This window comes from Equus quagga, chromosome 4 (assembly GCF_021613505.1).
Source record: "Equus quagga isolate Etosha38 chromosome 4, UCLA_HA_Equagga_1.0, whole genome shotgun sequence".
NCBI lineage: Eukaryota > Metazoa > Chordata > Mammalia > Perissodactyla > Equidae > Equus > Equus quagga.
In genome coordinates, this window is record NC_060270.1 from 36,941,091 (window position 1) to 36,968,231 (window position 27,141).

General features: G+C 38.4%; 1 protein-coding gene across 2 annotated transcripts in view; it reads right to left on the minus strand.

Moving 5' to 3' along the window:
- The window catches only part of VPS8 (VPS8 subunit of CORVET complex), a 233,285-nt gene extending 206,368 nt beyond the window's left edge, over window positions 1-26,917 (minus strand). For both annotated transcript variants that reach the window (XM_046658305.1, XM_046658304.1), the window contains exons 1-7: window positions 26,794-26,917; window positions 17,415-17,660; window positions 16,543-16,611; window positions 10,607-10,737; window positions 6,923-7,016; window positions 3,365-3,397; window positions 2,370-2,424 (exon numbers count right to left, since the gene is read on the minus strand). In XM_046658305.1, coding sequence (XP_046514261.1) covers window positions 2,370-2,424; window positions 3,365-3,397; window positions 6,923-7,016; window positions 10,607-10,737; window positions 16,543-16,611; window positions 17,415-17,567 — 535 coding nt within the window. In that variant the 5' untranslated portion in view covers window positions 17,568-17,660; window positions 26,794-26,917. The remainder of the gene's footprint in view (window positions 1-2,369; window positions 2,425-3,364; window positions 3,398-6,922; window positions 7,017-10,606; window positions 10,738-16,542; window positions 16,612-17,414; window positions 17,661-26,793) is intronic.
- Between the last annotated feature and the right edge of the window lie 224 nt (window positions 26,918-27,141).

Genomic DNA, 27,141 nt, shown 5'->3' on the forward strand with positions numbered 1-27,141 from the left:
ACTCGCTGCCCAAATATCTGATTCCCACAAAAATTATGAGTAAAATATATTAACTGCATGATTGAAAGCCTGAGGCATAACCAGAATATTATGATTCTTTCTCAAAATGTTCATTCTGACAGACTTTCTTTTCCATGAGACCATAATGAAAGATTACTATTTCATCCTATCAATAAGAAATCTGCTGGGGTCTAAAAAAATTAGGAAGCAGGCACAAGGAAATTAGAGAGAGAGTAGCAAAAGACAATGTACTCTTCTTCTCTGTTAGTTTTTATTTTAAAAGTATATGTGTTAATTTGTTGCAGTAAGCTCTACATGGGTTTGATTATAAGCAGGCACACATTCTTATATCCTTGTGGTAAGGAAGGGACATTAAAGCCAACAGAGTTGAGGAAAAGTGAATACTGGTAGTGGGAACAAAAAATCAACATGCATTCTGCTGACAGATAAACATATGCATTTTATTCTCTCCTCATTCATCTTAGTTCTTCTATTTTTTACTTCACATATTTTGGAATTTGCCTCCTGTTCTCTCAGGACAAGTGAATTGCTTGGAGTGGCAGAATTGCACTGATCTATGATTCAGTATTCCTTGCTTCTGATCTTGGCTCTGTGTATGTCATTTAACCTCTCTTGTTCTCAATCCCTTTATGTAAAGTAAGGGAATTGAACTAAAAGAACTTTTAAGATCCTTTCCCCAAATTCTATCCATCTAATACAAATCATGCCCCTATAGCAGAACAAGCATTTACATCTGATAGGAGAGCAAGCTGGTCAAACTTTCTACAAGGCAATTAGGCAACATATATCAAAAGTGTTTAAAATGTTCATACCCTGACCTAAGCAATTCCACTTTTAGGAATTTGTCCTAAGGAAGTAATCATGTGCACAAAAATGTAGTTCCAAAGATGTTCATTACTATACTGTTTAGAAACAACCTAAACATCTTATGGTAGGAAATGGTTAAGCAAATTATGGTGACTCCATTTAAAAGAATACTATGTAACTGTTAAAAATAATGTTACAGATGAATATATAATTACATGGAAAGATGTTCATTATAATGAAAAAGAAGGTTACAAATTAACATGACCCATTCTGGGGTGTGTACATATACATATACACACACACACACACACACACACACACGTACAGAAAAAAGATTAGAAGGCCACACAAAAATGTTAGGGATTATGCCTAGATGATAGAATTTAGTATTTTATATCTTCAACCTTCTACTATGAAAATATGTCAATTATGGAATAAGAAAAAAATTATGGTTTAAATAATCAAGTCTAAGTTTTCTCAAGAGAATTATATCTTTGTTTTCATTCTTCCCATCCCTAAACAGTAAAACTCTATTATTTAAATCAATCATCTTTGAAAAGACTAGGTGTTAAAAACCACATGACAAATAAGGCCTTTGGCATAATGGAAAATGTATAAATAGGAAGTCAATTGTTCCAAAACAAGGGAAAATAACTAGTTGTTCACTCATACGGTAAATAAAGATGCAAGGCTCACAGAGATCAAATTGTGGTTCTGCTACTAAAGTATTCCCAGGTAAACCTTATACAATATTCTGTAGATTCCTTACTAAAATCCAGCATCATCAGGAATTCCATTTAAGAGAGATGCAAAAGACTTAAGATCCAGAAGAGAACACTAAAAATGACAGAAAAATATTACCTGATAGTTTTTAAATTAAAAAACAGACCAAAATGTTCTGCTTATAGTATTGAATTCTAAAGCAAAGAAAGATTATTGAAACTAGGGTTCCTTAGTCTCAGAGAGGAAAAAAAATGAGAAAATACTTCAGATGATTGTCTACTATACAAATGAAACTAGTTAAGTTCTCCTCTCAATCAACCAAAGAGTGTGATTATGGGCTAAAAATTTTTCAGTTTAGAGGGATTTGCAATGTAAATGAAAAGAACTTCTTGTCAATGAGAGTTACTAAAAACGACTGAGAAAGCCTGGGAATCTCTTTGCCTGAAGACCTTTTAGAATACCTACTACTCGGATATGATTTAGAATAAAAAATCACCACCACCACAAATTGGAGGCAGACAAATTGACAACCAAAGGTCCCTTTCAACTTTGTATTCTTTTTGTCTAGCTCTGCAGAAAGTCAAAAGATATGCTGTCATGGCTTACAAATTCAGAAAGAAGAAAATAAACTTGCAATGAGCAACAAAATGAAGCTGGGTCAAGTAATTTTTAACTATAAAAATGACACTACTTTTCAAGTTTTTCTGGGTTTTTTTTCAAGAAAATAAAAGTTCACCATATACACTATGAGTAAAAGACATTATAAAACCCAAAGGATACTTAATGTTTAAAATAAGGAAAGTACTTAGAAAATTTACCAAATATTAAAGCCAATCCATGAGATGTACCCACTGCTATCAGACTGGACACTGCCTGAGGAAAAAAAAAGGGAAGATTACATTTTAAGATATTACATCAAGAATCTTGAAATAATCAGAGCTGAATTTGTTGGTCTTCCTTCCTCTAGGCACCAGATGACATACCAACTATTATAAATAAGGAGAATTTCATCTAGGAGGTAAAACGGGAAATGAAACTCAGGACATTTTATTCCTGGGAATCTCTCTAAATTTACTCTAAGGGTAACAATATCAAAATATCATATGTTCAACATTAGAGGCAAAAGCATGCCACTTAGCTTCCTCTAAAGCAATTTTTTAAAAAAAATCAGGGGTCCAGACCAAGTAAGAGGCACTTACACTATCCAGCAAGAGCCTCCTGTGCGGGTGGGGAAGGGACAAGAAAGCTCTTCTCCAGTTTGTTCAGAGGAGCCAAAAGGCACCAGAAATGTTCAAAATTCAGCCCATTTCCTCACCAATTGACTAATAAGAAAGCAAGAGGCAGCTGGAAGTAGTCGAGAAAAGAGGGCAGTTCAATATCCCCCAGTTCTCTATAATCACTCCCCACATTTCCTATTTGGCAGGCTTGGCGATGGAGTCCAGAGCTGTTCAAAGTACTATTTACCCCAAAGTGAATCTACCAAATACTGTCTTCCACTCCTATAACCAAAGGCAAGCCGAATCACAGGAGCAAATTCACTTGGGCAGGGTAGTATCACATACAAATAAACCTGGAAAAAGCTAATCATTATTCCATTAGATGCTCCGCAAACAAATGCCTGAAGAGTAACAATATATTAGAAAGAGAACACTCAACACGGGTAAATTTTAAACTTGACTACTGGCAGTAAATGACTTATGAATTTATCATCACAATAATTTATGTAATAACTTTGAACATTAGAAGAACGAATCCAAGAAAACCCAATCAAACAGAAAGCTTACCTTTAAAGGATTATTTAAAGTATACTTACAATTGCTGTAGGCAAGCCAGCATCTACTTTGTCCTGAATGAAATTAAAAATAAAAAAAGTCCTTGAAAAGATATTTTTTAAAACAGAAAATGGTATAAGGCGCTCTCTTTACACATACTTTGATCCAAATCAATTCAGACAAGAGGTAGACCCTTCATTTTTGCCCCTACCTAAGAGAAACTACAAAAGTTGTATAAATCAACAAAATATAAAAAGCACGAGAGTGGGTCATTTTATTTTACTAACTGTAACAGATGCTTCAGGAAGGGTACTGATTATAAATGAAAATGTAAAGAAAAGAGAGAGGAAAGAGGTTCCATTTTCAATAATGTGAATAAACTATGGGTACTTATGGGTCAAAATGGTAGGAGTCCATAAAGATTTTAGAAAAGGGAAACATATGCTAAAGATATTCTTCCTACTCAGCAGATTATCCAAAAACCCCTAAATAAAACCTGAGCAGCATATATTCAGTCAGTTCTCAAGCATAAGAAAATCAAAACTTAAGTACTAGTCCCAGCTCCTTACCAGTAACCACATGACCTTGGGAAAGTCACCTAACCCTTCTGAGTATTAGTCTCATCTGTCCAACTTATAGCGAATACTGCCCCATCTACCTCAATGAGTTCTCGTGAGGATCAAATTAAATGTAAAGTAGCACATAAATGTAAGGGAATCTATTTGATGCTTCTATAGCTTTAAACAATAATAATGATTAGCACTGCAGCAGCAAAGAGCTTTCACATACATATATATTACACTGTTTGATTCTCAAACTGGAAGAGATAGATAAAATAGGTAGCAGTATTCAGATTTTCCAGGTTAAGAAAACAGACGTTTCAAGGAGCTTAACTGACTTGCCCACAATTATTCAGAGAGTGGAAGAACTATGTCTCAAACTCAGGGTGTCCAGTTCCCAGGTCAGGTTCTTTACATGACTTCTACTTTTCTTCTCTATGTCTGTCCCTGTCAATGTGGTCAATTCATTATCACCATCTCTCAGAAGGCAGAATCTATTTTACCCAACTTTATAGAGCTTGCCGGGAACTAACTTAAGAAACTTACTCCAGTGTGTGGGAATATGGAAGAACAATGACCAAGGCTGCTCTGTACAATGTTCTGGAGAGCAGGATATACCCAAATGTATGCAGATGTGTGTGTGTGTAAGGCATGCCTCACATAATGCTGGGCGATTAAGAAGCATGCAATAAGTATCTGATAAATGATTTGTGTCGCGGACACGGAAAAAGAATGAGACGGCAGATGAAAAACATAAACTATATTCAAAACGGAACCCGAATAATGAAATCAGAAGTCAGCTAACATTAAAAGCTAAAACACCATAGATGTGGGAAGCACTTGAGAGATTACAGAATTTTAGTACTGGTGTTGAGACATTGAGGACAGTCATTCTCAAAAGCCAGGGTGCATTAGCATCATCAGGATACCTGTTAAAATGCAGATCCCCATGCTACCCTGCTGGCAATTCCAATTCAGTGGGTCTGGGGTAGTGCCCAGGAAGCTGCATTTTAATAAGCTCTCCAGGAGATCATTACACACCGGAAACATTCTACAAAACACTGTGCCAAGGTATCTATTATCTTACATGATCATAAAAATGATAAATATCCTTAAAAAATTAATTTTCACTAATTTTAAATATAGTCATGTCATATCATTTTGAGGAGGATTCCAAAATTAAACAATGAAGTTCACAACTCCAAAAGTTTCATCTCCCCTAAGTGTTCTCCATGCGTGGACTACGAAGCCGTGATGATCAAGGCCCTAGGCAGCCCTAATAACATCACTATCCACATGGCTGAAGGCGTTATTGAACAACTATTCAGGAGAGATACCCGAAAGTACAACTAGCTTTACATGTTAATAAACCAACCATCACAGAGAAGCATACAATTTAAATTGAGCTGGTAATTCCAAAATTAGGAAGGCACAGTATGAAGACTGTCACAGGAAAAGCAGTTTTCATTTTAACATACCAAAGGAGTTCAGCCATGGCAATGAAATAAGAATAAAATGCAAACACTCTGGGATTTATTAGAATTTTTCCCTCCCCTTCAAGAGGGAGGAGAAAACCCTTTTAAATAACAGATTTATCTAATCATTGTTCAATGTCTGAGTTTTAGCTCAGTCTCCATTATTCAAAATATTTTTAAAACTGCACAGGTGGGTCAAATGACTGTTCTGGTTCATCTTGATTTTGAAAGGAATGAATTTCATCACCTACATAAGGATTAAATTCAGAAAACGTCATGGAAATATAATCCTCAACAGGTGGTTCCCATTCTAGCAAATATGAGTTACTCTCCACCTAAAGAGGAAGGACAATTGCCCAGGTTTCCTCCATTGCTTGACTATCTCTCTATTTAAATTGACTTCATGATATATGAGCTGGGTCAGGCTATACCAAGTGCCCAGAGAGAACACTTTCGCTTTTCTTTTCTTTTCTTTTTCTTTTTTTTTTTTTTTTTGGTATCTGCAATAAGAGCTTTCTCTGATAAGCCTGAAAACTGCAATGCGGTTATGGTGTCATGATGCCACTTCTGTATCAATCTCTTCCCCTCCTGAAAAATCAAAACTTTTATTTCTTATCCAAATTGAATATGCAAAATACCAATTAAACTCCATGAAAAGAACATAAAAACACATCAAAGTTCCCGGGGTATGAACCTGTCATCATCATCATCATATTATTATACACAGGATCTATCTATTGAATTCAGAAAATTAAAATTGAAAGACTACATAAAACTACAGGCTTTGAGGTCAAAGGGAAAGTTTGATCAAACATACCAGAATCAGCATCTGTTGCCTTCACAGACTATTGAATATTTTTGCATTAACCCAGTGCCCTAAGTGATTTTCAAAAAAGAATACAGATATTCTGTTCCAGCCATTATACACTGGCCACATTCGCCAATACCACCTCCATTTCACAACAAAGCAGCACTGGACTTCAAGCCAGAAACCCCAATTTTGAGTAATTGCTCTATCTTCTAACCCAATGATGTAAGACAAGTTAATATCACCTCTCTGTGTCTGTCTTCTCATTTGTAAAACAGGATATGGCTTTCCCTACTTTCAAAGTTGTAAGAGTAAAATGAAAATAAGGTACATGAAAAGACTTGTGTAAATTATTTTAAAAAATCACTGAGTTGTAAAAATTCTGCTCAATCATTTCTCCATATGAAAAGCTAAAAACACAAGCACTCTACCTCAACCAAACACACAAGATGGCAACTAAACTGAAAAGGAATTTTTAAAAAAGGCAGATAGTGTTTCTTTTAGGCTTGCTGCCATATTTCATTTAGGCACACCTGAGACTCTGAGCAGACCTTTATTTCATGGCTGCACTTTCTATGTCAAGATGTGTAGCCACGTCTTATGAGTCAAAAATAATCACACAAAAACCATGAAAGCCAGATTCTATTTTTCTTAAGCCTCAGGCCAAGAGAAGTGCGGGGCTTTGTTTTATGCTCATTCCTACTTCATTATGCCATTGCAGGTTATAAAGCTGGGGGAAGAGAACAAAATACTTACAGCTGCAGACACTATCTGGGCAGAAATTCCCTTCAAAAGCGAATGTCGCATAACTGAGCCATGGAGTGAAAAAGTATCAGGTAATTTCTTCTTCCTAAAAAAAACGAAAACATTTAAGAACAGAGAAACAATGGAAAAGGTAGGGTCTCTGAAAGAATAAAAACATAAAAAGTAAGAAAAGTCGAAGACAACACTCTATGTACTTTGTTCTGCTTTGCAAAGAGGAATAAAGGCTATCAGTCCCACATTTAAGATGCTGTGCTAAACCCACCTTGAACCTCAGAGAAGCACAAGCAGGAAAATGAACCTCAGAGAATGTACAAGCATTCCTTTTTCACTGATCCAAACTGTTCCTCACCCATCTTAAGTAACACAGCAGAGGTTCAACCACTCACCAGGTCGCCTACAGAGCACTCGTCCTGCCCTACATGTCTGCGTTACCTCCATCTGCCTTCCACCCTTATCCACCGTACTTGCCGTCCTCCTGTCTATTACCACCCTCTCATTCATCAACCAACTACTCACTCTCAGCTGCTCCTACTATCAGCTCCTTTCACTTATCCAACTCATCATTGTACAAAAAGTAGTTTTTAAACTTTTACCCAACATGATTACCTACTCTCTATGACTAAAAGCATGTTCTGGGGATACAAAAATAAGACACTCAAGGCTAGCTAGAGCGACTCATAGGTAATTCACTGTTAAATTAAAGGATAAATGTTAGACAAGAAAAATGAATAAAGCACTATAGAAATGAAATAAAGAAGACTTTAATCCTGTTTATTAGGGGGATATCAAGGACAGCTACAGAAAAGAGAAGACGTCCAATCTGGCCTGGATGGATAACTATGAATCTGTCAGGCAACAAAAAAGAACAAGCAGAAATACAAAGATGTGCAGGTGTGCAGTGTGTGGGGGTAATGTGAGTACACGGAAGGCAGGAACCAGGAGGGTGGGGGCGGGAGTGTTTAGAGAATGGGTCAAATGGCAAGCAGGGCCCAGACTGATGCCATGCAAAAGAGTTCTGACATTATTATGTGGCCAAGAAGAAAACGCCTTATCTATTAAGCAGGTGGTGACCAGATCACCAAAAACATTTAAGTTATCATGGTTCCATACAAGTTTTAGATTGTTGTTTCTATTTCTGTGAAGTATGAAAACTGGAATTTTGCTAGGGATTGCATTGCATCTATAGATGGCTTTGGGCAGTATGGACATTTTAACAATACTACCCCATGAATACGGGATTTTTTCCATTTATTTGTGTCTTCTTCAATTTCTTTCATCAATGACTTATAATTTTCAGTGTACAGTTCTTTTATCTCCTTGGTTAAATTTATTCCTAAGTATTTTATTGTTTTTGATACTATTATAAATGGATTGTTTTACCATTTTTTCAGATGTTTCATTGTTAGCATAGAGAAACACATCTGACCCCAATCAGCCAAAGCAATCTTGAGGAATAACAAAGCTGGAGGCATCACACTTCTGATTTCAAACTATATCACAAAGTTGTAGTAAACAGAACAGTACTGCACTGGCACAAAACCAGACACACAGACCAATGGAACGGAATTGAGAGCCCAGAAGTAAACCCTTGCATGTACAGTCAACGAATATTTGACAAGGGAGCCAAGAATTCTCAGTGGGCAAAGAATACTCTCTGCAATAAATGGTGCTAGGAAAACTGAATAATCACATGCAAAAGAATGAAACTGTACCCCTATATTACACCAGTCACACAAAAATTAAGTGTATTAACGGATTAAAGACTTAAACATAAGACCTGACACCATAAAACTCCTAGAAGGAAACCTAAGAGAAAAAGCTCCTTGACGTTGGTCTTGGCAATGGTTTTTTAGATATGACACCAAAAGCACAAACAACAAAAGCAAATATAAATGGGACTACATCAAACTAAAAAGCTTCTGCACAGCAAAAGAAGCAATATACACAACAAGGCAACTTAGGGAACGGGAGAAAATATCTGTAAACCACTTATCTGATAAGGGGTTAATATCCAAAATATACCCAACATCACTATTCATCAGGGAAATGCAAATCAAAACCACAATATCACCTCACATTTGGTAAAATGCTATTGTCAAAAAGACAAGGTAACAAGTATTGGTGAGGATGTAGAGAAAATGGAATCCTTATGCAGTGCTGGTGGAAATATAAATTGGTGCAGCCACTAAGGAAAACAGTATGGAGGTTGCTTAAAAAATTAAAAATAGAACTACTGTATAATCCAGCAATCCCACTTCCAGGTATATATCTAAAGGAAATGGAATCAGCATCTTAAAGAGATATCTGCACCTCCATGTTCACCGCCGCATTTTTCACAGTAGCCGAGATACAGAAACAACCTAAGTGTCCACCTACAGATAAAGGGATAAAGAAGATATAGTATACATATTCACAATGGAATACTATTTTGCCGTGAGAAAGAGGCAAAACCTGCCACTTGCAACAACATGTATGGACCTTGAGGGTGTTATGCTAGTGAAATAAGTCACACAGACAAATAAATACTGTATGTCTCACTTATATGTAGAATCTAAAAGAGCCAAACTCATAGAAACAGAGAGTGGAATAGTAGTTACTAGGGGCTGAGGAGTGGGAGAAATGGGGAGATATTGGTCAAAGGGTACAAACTTCCAGTTATAAGATGAGTAAGTTCTGGTGATCTAATGTACAGCATGGTGACTATAGTTAACAATACTGTACTCTATACTTGACAGTTGCTAAGAGACTAGATCTTAAATGTTCTCATCACAAAAAGAAATGGTAATTATGTGAGGTGATGGAAATGTTAACTAACCCTATTGTGGTAATCATTTCGCAATCTGTACGTGTATCAAAGAATCACACTGTATACCTCATATGTACAGTGTTATATGAAAATTATATCTCAATAAAGCTGAAAAAAAAATAAGTTATTTACTTGTACGACACAGTGATGAATGGGTTAATATATCCAGCAATGGCCCCTATCCCACAAGAGTCGACAACCTAAAGAAGACAGCACTGATACAGGCAAAATTTAAGAAGAGAGAAAAAATACACCGACAACTTTATCAACATTAAAGTTACACATGAATTCAATAAAGATTTACATTATGCTTCCTCCACTTCTCTTTCCTTTTCATGTTCTCTCCAAGAATTTGGAAGGTGAAAAGCAGCCAATATGAAATTATTTAGGGTTAGAAGTCCTTTTCCCAAATCTTTAATCATCTTTGTGACTCTCCTCTGAACCCATTCCAAGGGAATGAAGGAATGGTGGAGCTGACCTCAGAGAGTGGGAGGAAGGGGATGGGGTGTGCAGGGAACAGAGGGTGGTGAGGTAAACCAAGCTCCATGTTTCCACCACAGACACTGTGACGAGTTTGATTTGTGCTCCCTCCCAGGGGCTTACTGCTTCCGGAAGTCCCTGGCGTTATTATGGCTTTCTACTGGGGGTGCAGAAGATAGTGGTCATAGTACCCACCTTTTAATCCTCTCCCCTCAACAATGCTAAAATCTTTAGGATCTAATAAGCATATTATTTCCACCCAAGTGGGCCTGTACTCTCCATGCAAGGCTTCCATTCCAACAGACCATATTGTACTATAAACAGATGTTTACATTTTAAACGATCAAATAGTTCAACCATACGCAAGTGTGATTTAAATGATTACTTACCTTTTTAGGTTGGTCCTGTCACCACTATCTGAGCTTGCCACAGATGAAGTATCATAGGAGTGAGAATCGATAGTATCAATGTTTAACAATGTAGGATCCTCGAGAACAAAAGATTCATCTTCATCATCAGTCTAAATTGGAATAATATGGATAAATAAATTCAAAATTCCAAATACTCTATAAGTCAGAGAGGCATGAATAGGTTTCTCCAAAACACTCGCATGCCTATTTCTGCTTTTCACCTCTACTCCATGCATTGTTATTGACCAGAGAGGCTCAGTACAGAATTAAATTTCAATCTAGACAGATATCTCTCTCTACAGAGAGTTCACCCCCAAAATTTCTTTCTTGTAAGCAGGAGGAACCAGGAACAGTTATGCAGATTATTGTTACCTTCAGAATATTTCTTAAAATTCAAACCTGTATAGATACTTTACTAGTTAACTAATAGCCAATGGCTAATTAGAAGAAAACAAATACCACCTGACTATAAATAGTATACCATGAAAAATATGGCAGGCAGAGAGAAGAAAGGCATTCTGGATTGAAACAGCATGTGCAGACACAGTGATTTCATAGTATGAATTTTGCCCATGGAAAAGGAAGTAGTCCAAAATGATTAGAGGACATGAGTAGGAACTGGAGGTGATCCTAGAAAGATAGGCTGGGACCCAACCTGTAAAAAGCCTTATATTCCATTAAGATAGATGACAGCAGGGCCCATGTCTATCTTGTTCACCACTGTATCCCTAATGCCTAGTACAATGCCTGACACAATCAGTATTCATTTATTTAATGCATTAGTGTACTACATATAGTAGGCAGTGAGAAGGCAACTGAGACTTTTAAGAAGTGGACACACATGATGAGAACCATGGTTTAGACAGATAAATAGGGAAGTAAAAAGATGGATGAGGGTAGAGAAGAGAGTCCAGCCTAGTAATGCAGGTCAAGAGAAGGAACAAAGACAAGACATTACTGAGATAAAATCAAGTCTCTGGTAACCATTTAAATGGGAAGAGCGGGGGGCCGGTCCTGTGGCCGAGTGGTTAAGTTCGTGCACTCCGCTGAGGCAGCTCAGGGTTTCACGGGTTTGGATCCTGGGCACATACATGGCACCGCTCATCAAGCAATGCTGAGGCAGTGTCCCACATGTCACAACTAGAGGGACCCACAACTAAAAATATGCAACTATGTACCAGGGAGCTTTGGGGAGAAAAAGGAAACACAAAATCTTTAAATGGGAGGAGGGGGAGAAGGAGAAGTCAAAGAAGATTCTAGCCTGAGCAACTAGGCAAAAGGTGATATTACTAATCGGAATAAAAAAGCAGAATAGCAGACAAAGCAGGATCAGGAATTCAGCTTTGACTAAGTTGATTCTGAATGACAGACATTAAAGAAGAATTTTCTAATCCTACCTTCTCTTTCAGCTGGACTACCTTCTGCCTTACCATTTTCATCAATGTTCTTAAGACAGCAGACCATACTCATCATCTCCACTTTCTCCACCTACTACTAGCTACTGACTACTGCTCTTGCTGAAGATACTAGCCATATGCACTGGCCTATTTTCAGTTAACATGCCCTTGCCCTCTCTGCACCATTTAACACTATTGACCATTCCCTACTTCTTAAAACTTTCTCTTCCATTGGTTTCCAGTACCTCTCTTTTCTGGTACTCCTCCAACTTATGTGGCCTTTTCTATCAGTCATTTTCTCTAGTTTCTCTGCAGCCCACCCTTTAAATGATGTTGTTCCCCAGGATTATATTCTTAGTTCTCTTCTCTTCCTATTTCACACATTTCCTATATGAACAAGAAAATCCACACCTATAGCTTCAATACCATGTCAGGCTAATGACTCCAAAATCTGCATCTTCAGTATCAACATTTCTCTTGAGGTTTAGGCCCACAGGTACAACTGCTATTCAGCTATGTCCACAGACAAGTCTGCTAAGAACAGAGCTAGGATTAGCAAGGAGATATTGTTACTTGAGATCTGTACCAGAGTGGAATAATTGCTATAGGGAAAGGGAAAGGAAGTAATTCAGAAATAAGAACTGCAGCACCAAGGTCTTAAGCAAGAGAGTCGATCAGAATCTTATTTGATTTTCTTAAGGAGCCTGGGGACATAATTAAAGAAAACATACCAGCTAAGTTAAGCCAGGGTTGAGGGCTTATAGGCTACGTGAAAGAAAAAGTGAAGGAAGAAGAGTATTGAGAGTACCACTAAGGCTGAATTTAAAATTACTAGCTACACAATAGAGATATCAATTCTCCTAAACTGATGTGTAAAATCTACACAATCCTACCAAATTTCTGCTGATTTTTGTGTGTTTATGTAAGTGTAAACTATAAAGTGATTCTACAACTTACAGAGAAATGCAAAAGACCAAGAATAAGCAAGGCAATCAAGAACAACAACAAAGCTAGAAGACTTGAAACTACTAGATATAAAGATCTACTATAAAGATTTGAATATTAGAACGTGATATTGGGACAAGTACAGACAGACCAAAAGAATCAGATCTACATATATATGATCACCGGACTGAAAACAAAGGTGACATCACAGACTACTCTTTTCAGTAAATGGTTCTGGCTCATACCTCAATATCACACACAAAAATTTCAGATGAGCTGCAGATCCAAAAGTGAAAGATAGAACAATAAGGATTTTAAAATAAGATAGCATCACCATGACCTTGGAATTTGCAAAATTTTCTTAAACAAGACATCCAAAAAAACTAACTATAATGGAAAAACTTAATAAGTTGAACTATATTAACATTAAGAACTTCTGTTCATCTAAAGAAACCAATAATAGAGTGAAAAAGTAACCCACAGAATGGAAGAAGATATTTGCAATAACATATCTTACAAAGGGCTTATATCCATCACATATAAAGAACTTCTATAAGTAAGTTTTTTTAAAAAAACCAATTCAATAGAAAAGTGGGCAAAAGATATGAAAAGGCAATTCACAAGAGAGATATCCAAATGGCCAAAACATACATCAAGGTACTCAACTTCATCAGTTTTCAGGGAAACTCAGATTAAAACCATGATGTGATACCACTACATACCTGCAAGAATGAACAGCTAAAGTGAAAAGGAGAGAAAAACTCAAAAGTTGATGAGGGTATGTTAACCTCAACCCCCATATATTGCTGCTGGAAGTAGATATTATTACAAGCACTTTGAAAAACCCGAGGCAGTATCTACTAAAGCTGAACATACCCATATCTGATGACCCAGCAATTCTACTCCTCAGTATACACCCAACAGAAATATGTGTGTGTAAGTATACATATGTCTCAAGATGTGAATAAGAATATTCACAGCAGCACTCTTCATCACAGCCAGAAATTAGAAATTACACAAATACCCGTAAACAGTAGAACGAATAAATAATGGTGTATACTGAGAACGGATGAACAATTACATGCAAAAACATGAATGAATCTGAAAACATATTGAGGGAAGTAAGTCAGACAACAAAAGCACACAGTGTATAATTCCATGTATATAAAGTTAAAAGCAGGCAAGCTAATCAATGTGGTAGAAGTTAGGAGAGTGATTATCATGCAGTTGAGTATTGAAGGGGCACAGGACGAGCTTCTGGGGTGCTAGTAATGTTTTACTTCTTCATCTGGATTCTGCTTACACAGGGGGTTCAGTTTCTGAAAATTCACCAAGCTGTACATTTACGATCTGTGTACTTTTTCTATCTGTAGGTTATACTTGAACAAAAGTTCAAAAGAAGTTTCTGGCTGCACAATCCAATAGTAGGATTGAAGTAAAGCCAGGACTGCTTTCAGGGACTGGGAAACTAGGAAGGATCAAGAGACCTGGTCTCAATGAGGTCAAAGAATAGGGTCAAAGAATTCCCTTAAACAAAGTGAGGGAAGGGACAGGGGCTGCAGGGTAGTTACAGTTAGAGAATGGAATTTAAAAATTAAAAACCTAGAGGTAGCACAGTTTCAAAGGATGACAAGGCCTAGTAACATTATTTCATGCCCTAAATTCTGAGATTCAGGATGTCTTGATAATCTCTAACTTTCCATTCTGTGAAATATCTTGGATGCCCATTTCTTCCCAGTCTCTCTTCAGGCTGATATTATTCATATCATAGAAGATATGCACACACATATCCTGGATCAAGTGCTTATTCATACTTTCTACTTCTACCCTTTTCATTTTTTCCTTTTAAAAATAATTTTCTTTAATATTTCTCCCCTCTTATAGTCTTCACAATGTTTATAACTTAAATTATTTTTGCTTCCACCTACCTACCTGCTTAGCTCCCTGGAGGTGCGAAGGCTGGCCAATTTCCAGTCCCATTTCTCTCTCAAAGTCAGAGACAGTCACATAGCACTTTAAAATCCCAGCATCTAACACTATGACCCAAATACACCAGGCACCCAAATTACTCCTGAGGATGGTAACAGCATTATCTTCTCAGTAAACCACTAACAACTACTTACTGTTCATCATAGATAAGAAAACTGTGCAAAGATGGTTTTCCTTCATTACGAATTAGAGTCTCATTTATGAGCATAATTTTCTTTGCTATTACTTTATAAATATGTACAAATAGGGCTTTGTACACAGTCCTCTACAATTATTTTTACTTCACACTTAGTAAGATAATTGAAATGAGCATGTGATTAAGGCCATGTTAACAAAATTAACTAAAATTAATCTCTTCATCTCTAAATGAAAGATTTCCGCTATATTAGAAAGCAAAAAATAAAAGAAACTTCACTGTTGCAGAATATTCTCTCATAGACCAAAGCCTTCTTTGTCCAAACTAAAAATTCTTAAGCGTCAACACAGATCAGACAGAACATTTTTGAAGTTAAAATATATTCAAAGTAACAGCAACATCAAACTGATATAAAAAACAGAAATAAAAATGATACAAGAAAAATGAAAGAATTTACAGAGAAAGTAGTTTCCATCCTATAAAGTGTTGGCTAAAAGCCTAAAAATATAGGTAAACAAGTGATAAAGACCAAGGTCCACCTCATTCAGAGCCATGGATCAGTGGGCATTTTTGTTGGGAAAGCTTGGCATCACTATCTTCTAGAAAATACAACCTGGGATCTGAAATAGATTTACACAGAAAAAAAAAAATCTTTCTCAAATTAGAAGCTAAAACCTCCAAGGGAAGTCTTAAGCAAGTTTCTAAAAGATCAAGAAGGCTGAGCTGAAGAACTGTCAGCAGATGCAGAGTACATAAAAACTGGCACGCTTCACCAACATGTACTCCCACAAAGTTCCTTTATAAAGCCTTTATGATCTGATAATTCAGAAAAGAATAACATCATTTCAAAACTCTGAAAAACTCTTTAATAGAGATGGTGCTCATAAGATAACCTATGGAGGTTTTGTTTTCTTCATCTAGAAGAGTGATGAGGCACATTAAAGGTTGTGGATGCTTCTTCATTATCAGAGGATGAGCTATCTGAATATCACTGGTAGAGATAACATTATCAAAACACAATACAAATCTCAAAAGTGACATGACTTTAATATTTCAACTTACTCAATAAAACATTTTCTTTTAAATCTACCAAGCACAAGGCATTGCACTGGGCACAGAAATGAACAAGACATGGCTTCTGCCCTTGAGAGGCTCACAATCTAGATCAGCACTGTCCAACAGAACTTTCTGCAACGATGGAAATGTTCTGTATCTATGCTGTCCACTATAATAGCTACTAGTCACATGTGGCTATTTGAGCACTTGGAATGTGCCTTGTACAACTAAGGAACTGAAGTTTTAATTTTTATTTAACTAATTAATTTAAATTTAAATTGCCACGTGTGACTAGTGGCTCCCATACTGGACAGGGAAAATCTAGATACATACGCTATAACTAACCCGGAAAGTATCAAAATTAATGACAATGACCTTTAATATATACTTACTTCATTTAGTATGCTTTCCAGTGTTGGAGGAGTATCAACTTGAGGAATATCAAACTCCTTGTCATCAATCTAAATAAAGAAAAGAAATTAATGCTCACAGAATGATGCTATCCCTCTTATAATCATGAATGTTTTAATTGATAGAATCATTATCAATAAACAAACATACCACCAAACTGATTGAGAGCCAACTCAATAATCCATGGTAATAGGGATCAGGTCAAAAGACCACAGAATTACTCCCCTTCCTATCCACATACTGAATGATTACCAAGGACAAGGACAATTATAAACTGACCGCACCATCTTGACAGCCCTTTCCAGAAAGCTTCTATTGAAGGACTCTGGCCTCTATTTTCTTAAGCATGACAAACAGCAAGTCTTATGACAAGCCCTAACTTTCTAAGTCTGGACATAAGTCATAAGCAATATACGAAGGCCTGACTTGCATTTCCTAGTTATTTCATAAATTATGGTGAGAAATGATTAGGTCAAACAACTTATTAAATATTCTCATGGTCACACAATCGTATTAATATAGTATCAAATCAACGGGAAAACAATCACTGTGCAAGAATTCTAAACCTACCACTGGCTTAACAATCTTGAGAAGTCATTTAACATAGCTGCACTTCAGTGTCTTCCTCTAGAAAATGGATTATCAGTGTTGTGAAGCTCAATTGAGAACATGTATTAAAGTGTTTCATAAACTGTAATGAACTATACAAATGAAGAGGAATATTATCTCATAAAACTGTACACAGACTATTAGTCCATGCAAAAATGAGAGATTTAGAGTTTTGGGTCATAAAGTACACTCTAACCAATATTTTGGTTAAATATCATCACTTAACAAAAAGTTGAATATTTACCAGATCATTTTTGAACTCCAGTTCCTTGTCCAGATCTATGTAAGAGAACTTTGAAAGTGAAGCTTCTATATTGAAAGACTTATTCAGCTCTTCTTCAGTAGTCTTAGCACAGAGGCTCTGTTCCACATTTTCATGGTCTGGTTCATTTTCCATGTTTACTTTTAATAATTGTATTCAGTCAATCCAAGCAAATTTTTGTTGGTTTTGCGTTGTGGCCTTAGATCATGATGATCTGAATGATGATCTCTTTTCAAAGAAGAAAAAATATATATCACTTAGATTTCTCAACTGGACATTACAAAGAGTGACTTGGTCAGACTTTTGTGGAAACCAATTCGTCACTTGGTGATCTGATTATAAGCAAAGAGAAATCAACACAAGGGTACAGGGTATGATATGGGTGGGGCAGTTTCTATGGGAGCACAAAGGAGGAACATCTAACAGGAAGTGGCCCACCACACGTAAGTATGTTGACAGCGATAGACTTGGGATACGCTCAGCCACTAGACCCAGTACCAACTAGATTTATGTACCTAATAGCACGAGGGTAAAGTGGTGCCAAAAGCTGCAATTAATCCCTTCCTCACATTCCCCAGACCTCAGAGTAGATCTCCAGTTCCCCTGGAGAGAAGCACATAGACCAATTTTGTCACTGCCATCCATACAAGGCCACAGATCACTCAAGGTGCTTAGTGTAGACACAGAGGGCTCAGAATGGACAGCTAGTCACTTGCTATGATACTAGCAAACGTAAGGGTTCAGATCTATTAGGCGAGACAACAATGATGCCAGGATACAATAGTTCCAAAGCCAACTAGCAATTTCTAGAAAGAAAGTTAGTCATAGAGAAACATGGACATTTTCAGGGAAAACTGAAATACTAAAGAAAAAGAAATGTATGCAATGTTGTGTATATTTCACAGCTCTAAATGATACGATATACTAAAAAGATAATTTGGTTTACTAGCAAAATTGTCTAGAAAATAACCACCTGCAAAACTTCTAGAAAACTGAAAACACATTCAGGAAAAAAATTATACGTTTAATGATTAAATTTGTTCTTAAATGTTTTTAGTTTGGTGTCAGAATTAGGCTACAAGTAACCAAACTTTAAAAAGTCCATCACTTAGCTCTGCTCGTTTAGAATAAAGAAGCAAAAACATGCAAACAGAACTAACACCATAGCAAAAATTATAATAAAAATAGTCATTTTGTTTTCCAGACGTGTTTCCCGCAGTACACAACTAGCAGTAACTCTCACTGGGAAGCTTTTTCAAGCTACAATACTGCCAGCAGGGGGCATAATCGCCACCCCATCACCAACCCTCCCCATCTTAGGAGCTTCTCTTACTCCTTAGAGAAATGGAAGCAGAAAAAGAGGCTAACAACCACTGAGTCATAGAAAGAACTAACTTTTTCAAAGGGAGTCGAGAATTAGTTGTTACTGTTTTTTAAAAAATAACATGCCCCAAACTGACAATATTATCTAATTTAAGGTTCATTTTTCTTAGTACTTATAATGAATTTCACTTCCTTCCACGTTTCATTTTTATCATATTAAAAGAAATGAATATTTACTATGTGTAAGACATGTAGATTCATGGAGACTGATTTTTCAAGAGCTGAAAACAATTTTTCTAGCTAGTACATTTGGTATATTACCAAATACAGACTAATTTCTTTCACATGTTACAGAAGATAGACTGTAAGGCTCTGTCCTACAAACACATGGTATCAAATACATTCCTGGAAGACATAACAGGCCACGCCGTATCTGGCAACATTTGAAAGCAGCTTTCCAATCCCGGGTACCAAATATACTGCTCCTTTTGCAATGAGCCAAATGCGGTAGCAATATAAGCATTCATATGCCTTTCTGCAAAGAAGACTGAACTGGCTCATGACAAATTACTTCTTAAGAAAGTTCACTCTTATTTGGACCACTTAGCAAAAATGATTACAATTAGGCAAGGGGTTTGCAAACATGCACAATCTAATTCACGTGCAGTGGTTCCTGAGGACAGTTATTAAGTTTCATTCTCATATATTTAAAAAAAAGAAGAAAAGACCACATAGCCCCCCAAAAAGAAAGTTTTAAATGATTTAATAACCTAAAATGTTTCACTCTTCACATTTGTCTTTCCAAAATAACTCAGAAAGGCAAGCACTTTTTTCTGGCTTTTTTGATATCTCCTATCTGGAGTTAGTAAGAGGCTCTCAGGACAGCTCAGCACCTGGGAACACCGATACCACACTCAAGAAGTTTCAAGCGATCAAGCATTCCCTGGAGAAAGAACATCCTGCCAGTTGCCCTACTCCATGCCCAACCTTCACTTCACTGAGCTCCCGTGATCGTGGAGTGGTGGCAAAGTGGAAAGAACAGAAGCCAAAGAGTCAGTTAAAATTACATTTGAATCTGGACTTTACCAGTTCCTATCTGCGACCTTGGTCAATCTGCCAACCCTTTCTGAGCCCCTCTACTTCTACATTTGTAAGATGAAATACTGCGGCCATTTGCGTTGTTTGCCCAGAGAAGAACCTCTCTCTTGTTTTGGGAAAGGCTCCTTCAAACCATGTGGTTCTTGTGGAGGCTGCCAATCAAAAATCCCCTGTAATAGAGGTTGCATCATATAGCCAGAGTCCTTTCCCAGGATTCACTAAAAGGGAACTGGTGAGGAAGAGCCGTTTCCACTAGAAGAGGAGGAAAGAGTGCCTTGGTATCTTCAGGCCCCAGGTTGGTCTTCCACGATGTTAGCTCTGGCCATAGCCTCCTGGTACATTGGCTACATAAGCCAACAACTCTGTTAACTCTTTTAATTTTTTTTTTTTTTTTTTGGTCACTTACAATTGAGAGTCCTGACTCTTAGGAATGTAACTACCTATTTTGCTGGGCTACTGTGAGGAATAAATGACATAATGAGCGTAAAGCATTTAGAACAATGCCTGGACACAGAATAGGCTTTCAAGAAACACTAGCTATCATCATTTAACATTTCCTCAAGATTTCCAAATTCTTCTAAAGTTAAAGACCCTGAAACAAGATCCAGTACTTTTGGAAAGGTCTAGCCAGCGCTAAGCATATCAAAAGGACATAATATCATACTAGAAGTTTCTCCATGAGCTAAATGGTAAGTGTTTTATCTAAGGTCAGTACAGCCCCCTGCAAAGCACCAGAGACCCTTAATAAAAATGTTTTATTATGATAATAAGTGTTTTATACTACTAACTCATTCTAAAATTATTCCTTTTCTTACACCAACTTCCTCTTTTGTCACTTCCCAGTAGTTATTCCTTTCTTTATGTCAGTCAGCAAATTTTTCCAACCCAAATAAACCTGCTGAATCAAAAGATCACCATGCTCGGATTTTTTTTTTAAAAAAAGGAGAGTTCACTAGAGCAGCTTCTATACATTTTTTAGAAATTGAGTTGTGCCTGTGGTGGGCAGAATAATACTGCCCAACCATGCCCATCCTCACCCCCAGAACCGTGACTATGTCACCTCACATGTCAAAAGGAACTTTGCAGATGTGACTAAATTAGGATCTTGAGTTGGGGAGATTATCCTGGATTATCCAGGTGAACCCAATGTAATCACAAAGGTCTAAAAGTGGAAGAGGGAGGCAGAAGAGAGCATCAGAGAAAGAGGTATGACAACAGAAGCAGGGTCAGGAAGATGCTATGTTGCAGGCTTTGAAAATGGAGGAAGGGTGCCAGGAATTTAGGCAGTCTCTAGAAGCTGCAAAAGGTAAGGAAAAGGATTCTCTCCTTGAGCTTCCAGAAGGACGCCAGACCCACCACAGATTGATATTAGCCTAGGAAAACCGGTGCTAGACTTGTGAACTACAGAACTGGAAATACTAAATTTGCTTTTTTTAAGCCACTAAGTGTGTGGTAATTTGTTACAGCAGGAATAGGAAATGAATACACTAACAAACTTCAATTAATTTGTTTCCGACCACATTGCCAACATTCTGAAATACTAACCTCTCCCTTGTCACTTGGTGTTGCCCAAATATTTATTGAGCAAGCTGTTCATTCCAGTATGCAGACCAATGATGAAATGCTTAATATATGACACAAGATTACACACTTGATGCAGATACTGCCTTCAGACATCACTTAAGTGCTACCCCAGCACCAAGGTTGGCAATGAACTACTGATAATCTCCTCCTGAGACAGAATGCTACAACTAGTTCTTCACCCAACCATCCTGTGATAGAGTGTTTTTATAGTTCTTAAGGTCACATCGATTGTTTCTTAGTCTCTCCCAGAATGAAATTAGATTAATCTGACAGGAAATGTATATCACAGAATTATGATTACCCAGTATGCTGTCCTCTTCTGAGTGCTAATAACTAATATTTTAATAGTTCCAATTTAAGATTATCTGACATCTTGACAGTTCCCAAAGCTACTCTCTCTTAATTAATAAGGTTATTCTCATTCAATTAATAATAGATTCAAGGACCATTAAAAAAATACATGTACCATATAAACTGCAATGACCCCATTATGACACTGGCCAACAGGTTAATGTGAAACTTGCACCAGTTGTTTTTTTTTTTTTACCATGGCAGATATTCCCAACTGTTCTCAAGTTCCAGGATCCTACTTAATTCACTGACATTCTTTTCCTCCCAAAAGTGTCATATGAGACACTTTTCACATTACAATGAAATCAAATCAAGGTTTGTTTTAATTTACTATATCCCCAGGAAGATATCATGAAATCACGATATGGAAATAATTTTACATGCCAACTTTGTTTCTGGCCTTCCCAATCCAAGTATTTCTCTTCTTCCATTTCTTTGCTTTGTCTCATCTTTTTGTGGTTTGTTTTGTGAAGAAAAACATAATAGAGGACTCATTTCTATTGGTTTTCTATTCTCTTTCTCTGGTAAATGGACTCATTTTTAACAGTTCCCCAATGCCTACAGAATAAAATTCCAAATTCTAAACCCATGATTCCAGACATCACATGAGCTGGCCCTGCCTTCCTTTACAACTAAATTTAGTATTTGTACTCAGAGTCCTTCATAAAGAGCTTCCACTTCCCCTCCAGGTCTGCTCACACTAGTTCACCTTCTCTTTCCTTTCCCTCTCCATTTTCCTAAGTTCCTTCTTTCTTTCCTTCCTTCTGGGCACCTTCCTTCCTTAAGCATCCTCTGAATCCAGAATACACGTCTTCTTTAGAACAGTGCCTTGGCACTTTTCTCACGTTGATTCGTTAGTTGACTTAGCACATGACTATGCCTCTTCTCTCCAACTAGACAATAAAAATGGGGCCATGTTTCTTTGTTTACTCCTCATCACTGGGCTCACTCATTTGCATAACTATGTAGACATTCAATAAATATTTGCTGATTAACACAAGAACTGGAAGACAAGAATAACACCCATGTTGCAAATTAAATATGACTTTTATTACCTGTAATTGTTAAGCTTCAGAAGATATTGACTCACAGCATATAGGGATCTATGCCACAATTAGCCAAGTTATAATTGAGTTCTACCTTTATGTAATCAGGCTTGTCAACTACTGCTGATCATATTCATCCTTCAGATATCAGCTAAAACTTTGGTTCCTTAAAAAAGCCATTTTTGGGCCAGCCCTGTGGCCGTGTGGTTAAATTCCCACACTCCGCTTTGGTGGCCCAGGGTTTCACCGGTTCAGATCCTGGGCACAGACTCAGCACCGCTCACTGAGCCATGCTGAGGCGGCATCCCACACAGCACAACCAGAGGCACTCACAACTAGAATATACAACTATGTACTGGGGTCTTGAGGAAGGAAAAAAGAAGGTTGGCAACAGTTGTTAGCTCAGGTGCCAATCTTTAGGGGGGAAAAAAGTCGTTGTTGTCCTGCTCAACTAGACTAGGTTCCCTGTTAATATGCACCTATAACATTGTTCCCCTCTTTCATTACACTTATCACATTGCAATCATTTTTTCAGTGTCTGAACCACCATTCTCTTCCCTCAACTGGAATGCAGGTTCCAGGAGAATAGCAGGTTCCGGGAGAGCAAAGACCAGATTTGCCTTGTTCACCATTATATTCCCAGTGCCTAATTACACAGTAGCTAATCAACCCACCAACATCTATCCACCCATCTCTCCATCACTCCCTCTCTCCCACCCTCCCTCCCTAGGTAAGCAGCCATGCAACACTGCATCACTGGTTTCCAGAGCCTCAAATAGCAGTTCTGGTCATTCAAAATAAGATATAGTCATTCTACTACAAAGCCTCCCACTTGCAAGTTCCAATCCTTGCATCCAGATGAGATTTTTAAAAATCTCTAACACTGCTCTTTTTTAATGACCATTTAGCTCATGTATAATATGACACAAACTCTGCAATTTCAGATGTTTCATGTTCTTTTGCATTAATTCAGCCCATGGACCAAGATGAAAACAGTAGAAATGTATCATCTATCCATTCAATTTACAGGAATTCAACTACTATCTTCAGCAAAGGGAAAGAGAAAGAAAAGATTTTACTCAGAGCCAGGGACTCTGCGCACCACTCCCCTAAGGAACTATATGCTTCAGAGTGAGTATGGGATGGGAGATGGACATTGTTGTCCTTTTGGTCAATTTCAGTTCTTGCATGCTTCATACATAAGCAATCTATTTACCTGTGCTCAAAATAAACAGCATGCTCTTCCAACATGGAGCAAAAGCTGGCTGTGCTGGACTTCCTGAGAGATCATCTGTCAGTCTCCAACATGACTCCTTCTCACAGTACTTTTTCAAGGGTACTCAAATTTCACCTTACTCATGGACTTCAGAAACAGACCCTGTGTTAGATGCAATGCTACTACGTACTGGGCTGAGCTGCTTACTTGACCCCCAAGTTTCCTTCCAAGAATAGGTTACATTTAGGCAACTACCGCCCACAGTGCTTGGAGCTGCCACAACGAAACAGCCCAAACTTCTCGAGGTAAATGTCTAAAGGAGAAGAGTGATCATTTAAAACTTAGGAAGTACATATGAACAACAAATGTTAAAAAGAAAAGTGAGAGAAAGGAAGAGTGTCTGAGACCTACCTGTGCATGGTACTAAGTTACTACTACGAACTGTCAAGCACAATCTGCTAGTAGCACCATTCTAGAAAAGAAAAACTAACCCTCTACAATATACAAAACAATAAGAACTAAGTCTTATAAATATCTACATTATATATAAACCCTAGTATTATTCATCAGTTGTATATCAATATGTGTATGAGGTGATAAGTTAAATGAATGAGAGAAAAAATCATCACTTCTTTCCAGCTTCTAATAAATCTCCACTATTACAAGAATCTCTCTTTAAAGACCCAGGCCAACCTCAGAGAACTCCTCCTAAGAAGGGCATGGGCCTTGTGTAGGCTGAAACAGATTCCCTTTTCTTTTTTCACTGACTGGTATGGTGAATTCTTATAAGTCAAATGCACAGAAGATAGGATTCCACTCAGTTATCAGCTGAGTAGATGCTGGCTTTCCCACTCATCTTAATTAATTATATTGTCACCTCAATTTCTCTTGGTTAGGTGTCAAGGAGGACGTAGAGTCACGAGATTTCTTCTTTTTTTTTTTGAAAGAGGCAAGTTTTTTGCTAAACTACGGAGTGAAAAACAAAGTTGATTACAGTCAAAACATCCCAGCACCTTTACCACCCTTCCTTTGGGAAACAGCTCCTCCTGCACACATGCAATTTTGGTAGTGCTGCTAATCAAACGCCCTAGCTGCCTAGCCAGAAGAGTAGGCCCATGATATTGTCATGTCCAACCTGGCCAATCAGCGTCCTTCCCTGGGATTTGTAAATACTGAAGGCAGGAGTTTTCTCTTCACTCTGGGGTGCTTAGTCTTGGAAGATGTAACACAGGAGCTGTTACATAGAATGAAGATAATTCAAACACGAATTCAAGATTCACTTAAGAACAGCTTGATCTTACAAATATATACAGGTGATACTTGAAGCTGTGGGTGAAGAGAAGATGCTATCTAACCTCTGTGAAAACTATAAACAGATCCAAAGTTAAACATACTTCATTGAGTTCAAAAGGCCTTACTTTTCATTCACTTAGATAACTGACATTGGGTGTCACAATGGTTGAAATGTCTCTAAAACAGTGAAATAAAGATGAAAATCATCAAGATGCCCAAATATCCCGGAAAACAGAAAATATCCACCTGCTGATGCTAGTCCAGGTACAAAGGAAATATATAAAGGACAATCAACATACTATTCTCTTAGAGCTCTGGAAAGAATTTTCTCACATTATGTCTCTGACATATGAAGCCTAATAGTTCAACAAGAATTTTTCCCCCATTTATCTTTATTCTGTATTCTATGGAACAGACCAGCTATTGCCAGAAGATTCAAAATCTACTCTTTGCTTAAATTTAACCATGAGCAAAGCCACGTCTTAGACAGAGATCCTCCATCCCCATTTGTATTATGGACCTCAAACACACACACCTGATGCATAATTATCTCCCAACCACAGACATCTGGAGTAGAGTTGGTGCCACAAGTTAACAGCCATGTTTGGTTTTGCTTGTATTTTTAGGGGGCGGGGGGGATGGAGGGGAGAGTGTGGTAGAGGGTGGGCAATGCAGAGGACACAAGCCTTCCTGTCCATCCTAACATTACGGTATAGAGGAGGCATGCCTATTTGGAAAAGGCTCCCCAGCAGTTCCGGATACCCCATGGCCGTGGACCCTCTTTCAGCCATCCTACTTCATCCCACCCTGACTGCGTCTGAAGCACACCAAACACTTTAGACTGCTCCCTCCCCAGGTACCACACCTGAAGAACTAACCAGGACACAGGAGCAGCCTCCAACTTTAGAGACCCACCTGTCCCCCAGCTACCCTCACTTTGGGGCACACTTTGCAGGCAGAGACAAACTGGCACCAGCCTCACAGGGTGGTCACCCCATCTAAACCTCGGCCTCATACTCGGGGAGCACATTCATCCCAGTCCTCGACAGACAGAGGAGCCCGCACCGGTGCCCCAGGCCCGAAAGGCGGGGTGCACACCTGTTCCGTCCGGGGGAGGGGGTGATGACCCGCCTCCTGACCTCACAATCAGGGGAGCGGGCGCACCTATCCCTCAGCCTCACATTCGTTTGGAATCAACAAGTGGAAACCGCCTGACCCAGTTCCAGGCCAAACGCAGGACACGCCCCCCGCCCAGAGTCAACCCCGCCCTGCCGGTGGGCCCGGTCCAGGTGGCCTGTCAGCGGCTCCGTCAGCCTCACCGAGGCCTCGCCGCTGCCGCGCGGGGGAAAAGGCCCAGGCTCAGCGACCTGGCGCGCGTTCTCCTCCGGTCCGGGGTACCGCCCCTGACGACAGTCCCAGCCAGCTGGCCCGCCTTAGCGAGATTTCTTACCTACGCTGGCAGCCACTCCACTCCAGGACCCCCAAGGCCCACGTGACCCCGCCCCCTGCTCTAGCCTCACGCACGCGCAGTATCTACCACTGGCGGCCACGCTTCCGCTTTCCTCTTCTGACCCCCGTCTCTCCTAGGCGGTCCGCCCCTTACGCCGCGCCCCCATTTAAAGGGCCAGAGATACACTCGCTCACCCCCTGGGACTTAATGGGTGATTAACATATTGGGGACCAAGAGAGTGGAAACGTCAGAGGAGGAACACAGACCAATAAATAGCAGTCCTTGAGATGAGAAGAGAAACCCTCCTCCAGCCCTATATCAATGAATTCCCCTGGCCTTTAAAAAAGT